A 14,047-nucleotide genomic window follows, 5' to 3' on the forward strand; every position below is an offset into this window, starting at 1 on the left:
AGAAATCTTTCAGATGGAAACGTGCTAATAATGGGAATTTGCATTACTCAAGTCCAGACCTGGGATGCGTTTCCCGAAAGCATCATTAGCCAACTATGGTCATAAGTCCCACTGAACTCTATTGGTAACGATGGAACTTGCGACCATAGTTGGCTTTGGGAAACGCACCCCTGGGTAGTTTACACCTTTTGAGGACAGAAGGTAATTTGCATGAAAGACCAAGATGATCCGCCCTCCACAGGAAGCAAAATATCTCAACTCTTCAAACTTTTACCTTTTGGTTTACTTCTGTGGGAATGAGACCTTTGTACCAGTCACGCTGAGACATTTCAAATGATACCAAACATTTATAGTGTTGTATGATAATTGTTCACATTAAACCATATAGATTATGGGTGAATTTCAGGTCATTTCAACGTGTGAGATGTGAGAGATTGGTGAAGGGAATGAGATGTAAATTGGCACAATACTGAGATGATCAATGATCTTTCGTCTCGGATGGGGATGCTAATTTTCAAGATAATTCAAATTAATTTCCTGTGTTTTCTCAGAGTAGCCCTCTCTTGTTCCAGACAGTCCGGTATCAGTCTTACACGTATCAAACGTAATTCTGCAGTTTATCATTTGTAGTTTTAATAAAATGCTGCCGATTGAATTGATCTTGGTTTGGTTTTTAAACTTATACAAGCTACAGTACCTAGCTACAATATTCCAGCAATTATTTTGGCAACATAATAGTATGCATAATCTGAATGTAACATGTTAACACATGGGTTTTAAAACCATTTGTTAAATGTGGTCTGAAAAATGGCATGGAAATTTTGAAATGGAAAATGTGTAGGAACTCTGAAGTCATTGCTGCAGCCTTGTTTTATATCCAAAATGAAATAACATCCTGTTTGTCTTGTAGGACCTAAGGTTGTCTACGTGCCGCCTCCCCCTCCAGAAGACGAGAATTCCATATTTTCCCAATTTGCCACAGGCATTAATTTTAACAAATATGATGATATCCCTGTGGAAGTGAGTGGCAGCAATGCTCCAAAAGCTATTATGGTAAGTTTTTGCAATCTGTTCAATCAAAAACATATATTTTGCAATCCAAAAAAATATAATGAATAATAATATAATATAATATAATGATTTATAATGGTTGGGAATACATTGAAATACATTTACTTGTTTTTCTTCAAACTATTTTATAACAGTACAAAGAGTAATGTGGAACATTTTTACATTTTATTTGTTCCTCACTTTTTTCACTATAATATTTTAAGTATATCTTAATATTTTTGCCATAGATTATGAATATAGCATTCTCTTACTGTGGCAGATTAAATCTTTGCAAATATCTTGCAAATATCAATTCTTCAGAAAGTGTCCCAAGATGTTTTAAAATCTTAAAGGGTCATGAAACCCCAGAACACTTTTTTTGAGATGTAAACCGATATGTATAGGCTGCACATCACTGAAAACACTGAAGGTACTCATTAATGTTATTCATAAGTGAAAAATGGTTATTTTTGCATTTTTCAGAGCGATTTCTGTCTTCTGGTTTGAAAAGCAGAGTCGGAGCAACGTCACAAAATCTGACGTAATCATGTACTTTCGGCCCAAGTATGGGCATGGTCGAACGTGCTGACGTAGAGAGTTCCGAGCGACTCTCGACATGTATTTATGACATAAAGCTCATTTAATCCAATCACTGCACTGTAGTATGCATAAGATTATAATTGCGGTATTATGCATGAGGAAGTATCACTTCTCTCGCCTCGGTCTGTTGTCATTCAGAGACATATCGTTGGTGCTCGTTTCCTCAGTGCTTCAACACAATGTGTTTTCCTGAGACGCGACCAGAGCAGAGGTTTGTGTGCGTGTGGATTTTTTTGCTGTAATCTACCAGCACAAATGGAAAATGTTCGCGTGAGATCGCATTATAGTGGAGAATTCAAATGTCACAAAAGTGCGGCTCATACACCTCAGCCTGCTCTAGCTGCGTTCAAACGCACGAGTCATATAGGCTGTTTCCTTCAGCACAGCAGCACGTGTTGTTTGTATTTTGCTCGCGATGCAGTCAGAACTGGAGTTTGAATACAAACACATGAAAAATACGATTGTTTTTATGATATACAGGCGGAGCGCGCATATGCTCGGTTTCAGCGCGGAGCTCCGCAATGAGTTTAATAACACTAGCCACGTGGCACATAGCTCATACAGAATAAAGTATCCGTGTTTAAAATTTTTTTCACACATTCTCCTGCACCAAACATTAACCAGCACGGTGTAGTTATGCACACATATTTCATCAAGTTTTCTTCAAATGAATTATATGTGCAAACTGGACACTGATACAGTGGTGTAGCCTATCTGAACGCGACGACATGATTATTCTAATAGACAAAAGACTGATTTTGAGACTGCAGTGCTCATAAAAGTAATCAAAGTAGCCTATTATTCACCCTATTTTGCATTTCTCCCTTGTGCTTGGGAGTTTGTCATTTTCTCCATGCTCACATATTAATATTCATTATTGTGTATAATGAGTGTGTTCTATGTCTGTGCTCTCCCTTCTTCTCCCCCTCTACACTGCCACTTTTCCATAGCTTTACATGCCCATTTTTACAGAGTTTTTGCTACTCAGAGGTGTGAACGACCAGGGTAAAACGGGGGGGTTTCATGACCCTTTAAACTGAGATGTTTTTAAATCCGTTTTGTACATGGTACAAAACAATCATCCAGACAAGATGATCGCTACAACATCATAGTAGGCCTATTAATACTCAAGTCCTCTGATTTCATTTTCAATACAATCAAAATCTAAGAGACAAGACGGCAAGTTGCATTTGAATGAAATGAAAGGGCGGGATCAATGCGCTGTGTGAAAGGGGCTTAACACAGCAAGCCTAGTATAATGAAATGAGCACTGCATGTTCAGTCAAAACACAGCACTGTTGCACATTCTACAGGCTTGTGGTTTTTAGAGCAGTTTACAATCGGTGAATACTAAACATTTATGCCAAATGATTGCTTGTGATCTCCTGTTAATAAATTGACAGTGGTTACTTTAAGGTGTTTATATTGTAATGTTGTCTGTAGTTGTAAGTACTTTATTTCACATGTTGATCAATTTTACTGATGGTTACAACAAATCTACATTATTTCTAAGGATCTGCTATACTGAACCGTTAAATCCTAAAAGGCTTACCTATTTTCGCCATGAAAAGCCTTGTTGCTGACTTGGTGTAAATAATAAATGGCTTACCATTGCAAAGTGTCATAACCTAAAACACCACTAGATAGAGTCTGCATGTTTTTGAAAGATTTGACAACTTTGTATCTCAGATTTTATTAGACACTGCAAGAAAATTGTCTTGTTTGTGTATACACATACTGTAAGCTCATCTACAATGGCTGTTTTGTGTACATGTACAAAAGTTATGAAAATAGGCCAAAATAGCTGAATTAAGTTTCTCTCTTTCTTTCTCTCTCAGACTTTTGATGAAGCAGGACTTTGTGAATCACTGAGCAAGAATGTAACAAAGTCTGGATATGTGAAGCCAACTCCTGTCCAGAAATATGGAATCCCCATTATTTCTGCTGGACGGGATCTAATGGCTTGTGCCCAGACCGGATCAGGAAAAACGGCAAGAACAACCCTCTTGCATCCTGTTATTTAATGATTAACTTTACTGTCAGTGTGTTCAGTAGATTACTTGTACTTGTTTAATTTCTTGTAATGTCAGGGTTCCTATGCAGTTGAGGATGTAATTTGATTGGAGTAATTTCCAGGTCTGGATAAGTGCTTTAATGGTAAAAGTTTAATGATCATTTAGTGATAGTCAAACAACTTTAATGAATTGGTGGTGTTGCAACATCAGACCAAATTTACAGTGTCAAACCAATGTGTGAGAATATATGCAGGTTATAAAGTGTTTTAGGTTTATTCTGATATCAAGTGCATGTTATCGCTTTGAGAAAACAAATGAAGAAAAAAATATTTACAGATGACTGCACTATAGGGGTGTCACGAGACGAGACAAGATTTTTACACCATTTAAGAAATCCTCAATGGCGAAATGCATGACTAGAAAAAAATATTCTGCAGGTGTATTTGAAATGTTTTAACTAATCATCTTGTAATGAATGTCATTTCAGTTCTACTTTCTAAGTATATGATTTATCATATGCAGTAAAAGACAACAAAACACAAACACAACTGACTGACTTCTCTTCTGTATGATTTCAGTCTCTTCAGACCTTACTGTACATGATTTATGAGCTGCTACAACTTTTGACCTCCTAACTGAACTACTTTCCACAAACTTATCATAGAAATAAAACTGTATAAATAAATGTTAACACTTTACAATAAGGTCTCATTTATTAACATTAATGTATTAACCAACATAAACTAACAATGAGCAAAATATTTGCTACAGCCTTTATTAATCTTTATGTTAGTTAATAAAAAGTAATTCATTGTTAGTTCATGATAGTTCAGTGCATTAATGTTAACAAATGAAACCTTACTGTTTGTGCTTAATAAAATTAAGAGAAAAAAACTTATTCATTTTTATGGTAACACTTTACATTAAGTGCAACCATAATCGCACTCTCTCAATATTCAAAGTGCAAATAAGACCAAATTTTTCTTTGATACAGAGCTAAGAGATGGTTACAACTACACTGCCCAGCCTAAAATAGCTTTCATATTGAGAGATATCTGTATTCATCAGGGAGCCACTTTCAAAATGCGGGGTATTGAAATCGCATTTGAATGCGCCCTCGCGTTTACTTTTACTTTCGCTTGTAACTCTGTGAGAGTGGCGGTGACCGTCATCCAACTGAATTAAATGTTTTTTATTTAAATACAAAGCAAAACGATAGTGGAGGCGTAATGTAAATGTAGCGGTGGCATATTCTTTCCTAATCATCCTAACCTCTGTCATGGCAATATCACGAGACTATTTTTCGCCTTGACGAGAAATCTTGTCACATATTAGACACGAGATCTCGTCACACCCCTAATGCTGTGTAATGTGCAAAAAAAAGAAAAACTTTTTTTTTTTTTTTTTTTTTTTTTTTCTTGATTCTGATGTGGTTTATCATTGGTGGAAAATATTAATACAACTGCCTGACTGTTTGCTCACTTTGTCATTCAGGCGGCCTTTCTGCTGCCCATCTTACAGCGGTTTATGACTGATGGAGTGGCAGCCAGCAAGTTTAGCGAAGTGCAGGAGCCTGAGGCCATAATCGTGGCCCCCACCAGAGAGCTTATCAATCAGATCTATCTGGAGGCCAGGAAGTTTGCATATGGGTACACACTTTATAATTTTCAGCATTATAAATTGGGTAGTTTGTCTATTTATAGATTTTTTTTTTTTTTTTTTTTTTTGTCTTCAACTGAAAAGTCTGGAAACACTGAACTGAAAAGTAAAAATGATGATTTTAAATTTGACTTTGTAATAATGAAACTAATTCTACTTTTTTCTTTTTTACTTGTATCAAATGGCATTACTACCCTAACAACTAGGCTTCAATGTTGGATGGATGCAATGTGTTGGATATTTTTACAATATTTAAACTCTAGATGTAAAAAGACTAATATAAGCATATTTTTATATATATCCAACAAAATACAAATGTCTGATTCTTTAGCAAAAAAAGCCTTGTAGCCTTTGCAAAAATGCAGGTAAATTTTTGCAAAAGCACATTTGCACATTTGTAAATGCTTCACTTCTGGGGATGTGGACATGATTCCCCATAAAATAACTAGAAACAAATACTAACTGTAATGTACTACTACAGTATGCACAGTGAGGCTGGGTATCGATACAGATTGATTTATTATGGGTTGATTGATTGACACTTTGCTTGTAGGCCCCAAGTTAAACTGTACAGCAATTTAATAAATCCTTATACAATTGGTCTTTTATCTTGTAGGACCTGTGTGCGTCCTGTGGTGGTTTATGGTGGTATTAATACTGGATATACTATTCGAGAGGTGTTAAAGGGCTGCAATGTTTTGTGTGGGACCCCTGGAAGATTGCTTGACATCATTGGTCGTGGAAAGGTAGTTTTTTTTCTTTTTCTTTTTTTTTTCTGCGCAATATATTGTGCATTTAATAAATGACTGTATATACTGTGCCTGTCACTTTTCTTTTTTTTCTTTTTTTTTTTTTTTTGACTGTTGTTTGACATGTTCCCATCAGGTTGGCCTCAGCAAGTTACGGTATTTGGTTCTGGATGAAGCAGACAGAATGCTGGACATGGGCTTTGAGCCAGATATGCGCAAGCTAGTGGGATCTCCAGGAATGCCTGCCAAAGAGGATCGGCAAACCCTCATGTTCAGTGCCACCTTCCCAGAAGAAATTCAAAGGTCTTGACTTTTTAAGTTATTATAAGAGTATAGAGTATATATGATTAATATAACATTAGCAGCACATTATTAGCTGTTTGATAACGTAGTCAAGCAAAAGGCTAATCATTAATAACTGCTATGTGCCCGACGTTGTAGAGAGCGATACATAAAATGCTTTACCATTCTGATGCATGCTTTACAATTCTGATCTTTTTTTAAGCTAATTTCAAAGAACAGACTTTCAAAAATACTCTCCCAAAGTTTCGTAGTCCAGATAATTGAGTAAAGGTATTTAAATGGCTATTAAATTTGACATGGTTTTACTAAATTCGCTGGAAATGAACTTCTCAACTCCTCTCGTCACTTATGAGCATTTCCCGGTATCCCCTGAAATGTCACTATCTCTGCTCTCCAAATATGGTGATACACGTTGTATAGAACCATTTAAAAAGCTTAGAAATGTAAACACACTGACATAAACGCTGATTTTTATCAATGGGAAGCCCCGTTTCGACTGACAGGCACGCGATTGGTCCAGCCATCCTCCTGTCAGACTAGCACTTCAGACAGTCCTTCAGACTGAAGTTTTTGTGAGGATTTATAGTTTATGGACTGTTTTGATTTCGGTAATTACATCTAGAAAGGTAAAAGCATTGATGGCATCTATAAAAGAGATATATGAAAGCGAAACGAAAGTCCAGTGAGGAGGACGCACGAGTGGAGAACTGTATGTGTATACTGTAATACTGCATTTACAATGCTTATCAGTGGCATGCACTTTGATCGTGAAAGTGAAAGTGCCCTTTGCGGTCGCATCGCGGTGCCCCCGTGTTCCCATTTCTCCCAATGTGAGCTCCAGTCCATTTCAATTTAGAGCGGTTAAGGCCCGGGTATACTTCATTTCCCGCGAGCCTTTTAAAGAAACTCCTTTGGCCATGAGCGCGGAAAGACGCGTTCGGCGCATGCACACATGCATCGCCTGTGGTCATAATTCACCCCCAGCCTGGTTTAATAGCATTTATATATATAAAAATGTCTTTGGTCAAATTAAGCTGTAAAATAAAGTTTATCACTCTAAATGCAATGGATTTTGAAAGATATCAACAAAAAACGGGCAAAAAAACTTTAAAAGCGATTTTCTCAGGTTTTCAATTGGAAAAAGAGGGCAGACGACCATAATTCAAATGGGTATATCTTTAAAACCATTCAAGGTATGACTTTGACTAGGATGTCATTTTAAAGCTTATTGTCTCATCTTTCCATTGATACCAAAATCTCAATTTTGAAATTTGGGTCACTGTGACTCATTTTGCTGGATCAAGGTCAAATATGGCTGAATTAAACCAGTATTTTCACTTGCTATTGTGCAGCGTTTACTACAGTAAAGTTGACAGAGTGAATCTCAGCTGGTGTGAGTGGAGGTGGGGCTAATTTGCATATTTATGGCGACCATATATACTAAATGAAGCAAGGGTGTAGAGTTACATTCAAGCTATTTTAAGGCATGATTTTTTTTTTTTTTTTTTTCCCAGGAAAAAAAAACAAAACGTATAAATGTCATTTTGGTGATCAAAGATGAGTTTTAAGGGATAAACTTGACTACAGGGGACTTTAACACCATTGCAACTGTATTATGGCTTCTCTCTTAAAGATTTTTATAGGTTTCGCAAAATATATCGTTATTGTGAATTCTTTTGGACATGACCATGTAGTGAAAAATCTGATATCGTGACAGCCCTAACAAAAAGAAGGGTTAAAGGTTTAGTTCACCCGAAAAAGAAACTTGTCATTACTTACTTACCCTCATGTCATCCCACACCCATAAGACCTTTGTTCATCTTCGAAACACAAATTAAGTGTAAAAACAGTTAAAATGGTCAATGTGTCTACAGCGCTTCAACCTTAATGTTATGAAGCAAAGAGAATACTACTTGTGCGCCAAAATAAAGATTTCATTCATCAATTTCTTTACCCTGTCAGACTCTGATGCAGTTGAGACAGTTCAGTGCTTCCGTGTTTGTCCGAACGCCGACTCAGTATTGGCTGACGCTAGGGCTGGACAATAATTCAAAATCAATATATATCGCGATATAATTTTTTTCGATAACGGTGATATGATTTTTAAACACATTTCCGGTATTTCGATATATACATTACAGCATCACTGACTTGAGGCGCAGCCATTAGAAAGAGCAGAACGCGGTTGGCTATTTGCGTGATGACATACACCACAGAAACATGCAGCCACCAGCCAATGCTCAACAGTTGTACGCTAAGCTCAAACACGAACGCGGCAAGTTTTACAAAATGAGTACACCTGATGCAAATGCGAAGGAACAAGCTTCCACAACTTGATGAAAATGTGTGCATAACTACACCGTGCTGATTAATGTTTGGTGCAGGAGAATGTGTGAAATAACTTTAAACACGGATACTTTCTGTATGAGCTATGTGTCACGTGGCTAGTGTTATTAAACTCATCGTGGAGCTCCGCGCTGAAACCGAGCATATGCGCGCTCCGCCTGTATATCATAAAAACAAACGTATTTTTCATGTGTTCGTATTCAAACTCCAGTTCTGTCCGCATCGCGAGCAAAATACAAACAACATACGTGCTGTGCTGAGGGAAACAGCCTACGGCTTGCGTATTTGAACGCAGCTGGAGCAGGCAGAGGTGAATGAACAGCACTTTTGTGACATTTGAATTCTCCACTGTAATGCGATCTCATGCAAACATATTTTCCATTTGTGCTGGTAGATTACAGCAAAACAATACACTTCCGAGAGAAGTGATGCTTCCTCATGCATAATACTGCAATTATAATCTTATGCATACTACAGCGCAGTGATTGGGTTAAAGGTGCTAAAGAGGATGTTTTGTTTTATACATTTTTGCAATATTACTTGAAACTGTCTTTACTAACTGATAAAAGACTATTTATTAGGTGCACTGAAAGTAATAATATTAATATACATCATCTGTGCACGAGGAAGGGGCCTTAAAAACATCAGCCAATCGTTTATGCGATGATTGGCCCTCTGGCTTGTCAATCACTGCCGTGACGTTCCTTGTGAGAGATGAGCGCGGCTGCACGCTCCAGTAACTTTCCACACTCCACAGGCGCCGCATACAATGTTTCTGTCAGGAGACAGGAGTAACAACTGCAGATTATGAGTTACCTGCGGTGAGTCCGACATAATGAATCCAAAATACACGACACAGCGAATGCAGGCGGTAAACACTCGTATTCCACTACTCGTGCATGAGTTTTGGGAGGCGTTCCTTTGAAACGAGCTGTGAAGGAGGGGGGCTGTTCTTACGCATGCGCTCATTTCAAAAACTCACTAACAGTCTTTGGATTCTCAGTCGACAAAAAAATCCTCTCCATCACCTTTAAATGAGCTTTATGTCATGAATATATATGTCGAGATTCGCTCGAAACGGTCTACGTCAGCATGTTCGGCCGAAAGTACACGATTACGTCAGATTTTGTGACGTTGCTCCGACTCAGCTTTTCAAAGAAATCGCTCTGAAAAATGTAAAAATAACTATTTTTCACTTATGAATAACATTGAGTACCTTTTAGTGTTTTCAATGATGTGCAGCCTATACATATCTGTTTACATCTCAAAAAAAGTGTTTTGGGGTTTCATGACCCTTTAAGAATAATAAAATCAGCCTACGTTATAGTTTAATGTTAAAGATATTAATATTACTAAAGTGAGTGAGTCTTATGTTTATTTTTATGTTTGTATGAAGGCTAAATACAAATAAAAGCTGAACATAAATTTATTTGTACTGTTTTTATTTCTAAAATATTTTATAGTTTTATAGGAAGAGATTTCATAGATTTGGCAAATTCATTTTTCAGACGTTTGTAGGTACAGACATCCGTTGTGGCCGTTCTTGGCAGTTTTTCTGAGGCTATTATATAGTTCATATCGATATCGGAATTATATTGTATCGACCGAAATTAAGAATTATACCGTGATTATAAATTTTGGCCATATCGTCCAGCCCTAGCTGACGCTGTACACATGAGCAGCATGACGCTCATAACAAGGTTGAACTACTGTAGTCACATGGACTATTTTAAAGATGTCTTTACTACCTTTCTGGGCCTTGAATGATGATAATTAGGTTGCTTTCTATGGGAAATATAAAAAACACCTCAGATTTTCATCAAGAATATATTAATTTGTGTTCTGAAGAAGAACGACGGTCTTATGGGTGTGGAATGACAATTAAGAAATTGATGACAGAAATTTTATTTTTGGGTGAACTAATATTTTTAAGTCTCCTTGCGGTTTTCAGCCAAAATAAAAGCTCAATGGTTTAACATTTGAAAGAAATTAGCACAACCATCAGTATTATGTAAGTATTGTAATTTTACTGTTCTGTAAAATAAAAATGAAATAATGACTTCAGTAGGACTGATGTATGTATCATGTATTGCATGATAGGTTGGCAGCAGAATTTTTGAAAGTGGACTACCTTTTCCTTGCTGTTGGTGTGGTGGGCGGAGCATGCAGTGATGTGGAGCAAACGATCATTCAGGTGGACCAGTACTCCAAGAGAGAGCAGCTGCTTGAACTGCTTAAAACTACGGGTGTGTTCACATGCATAAGTGTTTTGATTTTACACTGAGGACTTTACATTGAAGCACAAACTAGTTGTCAAAAGCTTTTGATAGCTTAGCAAGGAGCAAGACAGATTTGTAATGAAAACAAGGCCGAGTGTTGCTGCGAGATGTGTGGTGGTTCTTTGTTTGGAACTATTTTCGTGGCTGAAACAGAACGAAAAGTCAGAAGATATAAGATATATAAAATATAAGTGCTTCCATTCAACAGTTGAATAAACAAGTAGTTAAAATTAAATCAATGTCACATTTTCAATCGTGATGGTGGAAGATGACGATCTTCTTGGTCGTGTGATGTTGCTTAACTGTATCATGTTGTAAATATAAGAACTCCACATTTTGAATTTTTACCGCAGTGTTGACCGAGTTTCTGTGTGTGCTCCGCTCATTTGTTTCCATTTCGAATGATTTATTTTTTTATTCTTTAAGAGCAATACCTTTATCGTTATAATTTATCTTCCCTGGTGTGAATGGGCCTTAACAGAGATTTTACCAAATGTACCAGTAAGAGGTTCATTATTACATTGCCTTTGTTCCACTGTGATATTTTTGTAGGGCTTTGTATTATAAAAAAAAAAAAATTGCACAAGTATGTTATTTTATTGCACATTTAATTTAAGATAATCTATCATTTTACATTAAATCCCAAAACGGATGTTGAATCAACATTAATGACATCAGTTTTTTTAATTTTTTTTTTTAATAAATTTTATGCATAAAATCTGGGTAACTTTATTTTCACTGCCAAGACATTAAATTATCAGTTTAATGGCATTTTGTGTTTGGAATTACAGGGACTGAGCGCACAATGGTCTTTGTTGAAACCAAAAGAAGTGCTGACTTCATAGCAACTTTCCTCTGTCAAGAGAAGATCTCCACTACAAGCATCCACGGGTACTATTTCCTCTACTTCTCTCTCTCTTCCCCCAATAAACTGTTCATTCTGATTCTGTGTTGAAAAGTAGCCATATAACCTCTGAATTGCCATAAGTTATTGGTGCATGTTAGTACGATTTAGTCTGGGTAAACCCAGCCTGATCTGCCGGCGATTTGATTTCGCTCGGCAACTCAGTCTGGAAACCCGTGCATTCATTTCTGCTGCGCTGTTACACTTTTGCGGGAACCAATCATAGACTGGCTTATCCACCTTGCTCGCTATTGGCGGGTATAACACGATGACGATAGAGAAGCGACGGCAAGCAGCTTTCAAACTCTATCTGATCTACCAGTCTCTCGCACGACCGTCGCTCCAAAATAACAATGCACAATCACAGTGACGCCGATTGTGTTACGCATTTAACTTACCTGAGAGAAATGTAGCAGAGCGTTGATCCAACAGTCTCTTCATAGGAATTTTACAAACAGCGATTAATGACACACAGATTCTCTGCTGTTATTTTGGTGGTTTGCTTCACGATGTGAGTACAGGACTCTTTTACTTCAATGCCCCTTGATGGTAGACAATATTTTTATTATTTGCTCTATATGTTTCGTTTCCCTGCTTCTTGAATCTCGCGCCGCCTAAGCTGACTGGAATTCTTTTTGGTCGTCATGACAATGACGTAGTTTAGGGCGGCTATATTCCGCGTTCATTTACACTGAACAGTATCAGAGTTGCCTTTTAACCTCTCGACGATGCTGAATGACTTCTTTAGTTAGCAAACAAATTGCTCGAGTGGGTGTAAATACCGATCACTTTCATGTTTTTTTTGCACAACCTGCAAAAATCGCTCGATGCCATTGCTGCTTCTGCAAACCGCGGATCAATGCTACAAACTAACCCTGCGTCTCAATCAGCTCCCTAGTTCCCTAGGTCGTGTATCAGTATATCATGCAAGTGAATGTGGCTGATTCCCTGATCAGTGCCCTGACTACTGAACTAGGGAGCTGATTGAGACATACGGTAAACCTGTCTGGAGTTTTCGCATTGCTCTGCAAAGTACGTCACCCGGATCGTTGATCTGAATGGTTGAAAGACTATCCAATTGCGTGACTAATGCTCGTTGATGACGCCTCTTGTGCAGTAGGAAATGCATAGCAAACTCCCCAGACCAATGTTCAATTTTAAATTGAGCTTGGTCTGGTGATAGCCAGACTAAGTACGATTACTCTGTCTGACAAAAGCTTTAAATTGAACACTTTTCCTCTGAACAGTGATCGGGAACAGCGGGAGCGAGAGAAAGCTCTCAGTGATTTTCGCACAGGCCAGTGTCCAGTGCTGGTTGCCACATCTGTCGCTGCCAGAGGCCTGGACATTGAGCATGTGCAGCATGTGGTGAATTTCGACCTGCCCAGCAACATCGATGAATATGTCCATCGCATTGGAAGAACCGGACGCTGTGGGAACACTGGTCGGGCTGTGTCCTTTTTCAACCCAGAGTCAGATACTCCATTAGCTCGCTCTCTGGTCAAAGTCCTTTCAGGGGTTTGTACTTCTCGCTTCTGACACTTCATATTGATTTAAAAAAAAAAAAAAAAAATTCAAGTATCCACAAAAGCTCAAACGTGCTTGCTTGATGTGCAAGAAGCAACCTTGTAGAGTCAGAGCGACGCATCATAATCTGAAAACCATGCCCACCGGGGGGAAACAATCCAACCCTTTCCATTGACTTTGTATTGTGTGAAGCGGCTTCCTTGTCATTTCTGACATAAAAACAGAACAATGTCTAAAAGCTGCTTTGTGACAGGGTTTACAATAAACAAAGGTGCTAAAAAAAAACTAGTTTTTTTGAGTCAAGAGCTTATAAAAACTGAGCGTTTAAGGACACAAAAGTGGATACAGGCAATTGAGACAGAGTTCAACGTGTCATATTACTCTGAGAACTACGCCCACTGGAGGCGAGTGTAATCGGCAACAGGGAACGTAATTTGTCTCCTTAAAGGCTGGCTTTTATGGTTCAGTAGCTTATAAAAAACTTAGTTCTGTGTTTAGCTTGTTTGCTGTACACCCTGTCTCACAGCAGCCTTTAGGCATTGTTCTGTCTTTTGTTAGAAGCAAGAAATGACAAGGAGGCAGCTTCACCAAATACAAATGGAGAGGGTTGGATCG

The 14,047-nt window shown here is 37.8% G+C and overlaps 1 protein-coding gene across 8 annotated transcripts in view; it reads left to right on the plus strand.

Annotated features, from left to right (window-relative positions):
• ddx4 (DEAD (Asp-Glu-Ala-Asp) box polypeptide 4) overlaps positions 1-14,047 on the plus strand; it is a 51,965-nt gene that overhangs the window by 36,849 nt on the left and 1,069 nt on the right. For all 8 annotated transcript variants that reach the window (XM_048171880.1, XM_048171823.1, XM_048171872.1 and 5 more), the window contains 8 exons: positions 911-1,053; positions 3,489-3,641; positions 5,160-5,314; positions 5,941-6,070; positions 6,210-6,376; positions 10,823-10,968; positions 11,793-11,892; positions 13,153-13,423. In XM_048171880.1, coding sequence (XP_048027837.1) covers positions 911-1,053; positions 3,489-3,641; positions 5,160-5,314; positions 5,941-6,070; positions 6,210-6,376; positions 10,823-10,968; positions 11,793-11,892; positions 13,153-13,423 — 1,265 coding nt within the window. The remainder of the gene's footprint in view (positions 1-910; positions 1,054-3,488; positions 3,642-5,159; positions 5,315-5,940; positions 6,071-6,209; positions 6,377-10,822; positions 10,969-11,792; positions 11,893-13,152; positions 13,424-14,047) is intronic.

This window comes from Megalobrama amblycephala, linkage group LG2 (assembly GCF_018812025.1).
Source record: "Megalobrama amblycephala isolate DHTTF-2021 linkage group LG2, ASM1881202v1, whole genome shotgun sequence".
In the NCBI taxonomy this organism is placed as follows: Eukaryota; Metazoa; Chordata; class Actinopteri; order Cypriniformes; family Xenocyprididae; genus Megalobrama; species Megalobrama amblycephala.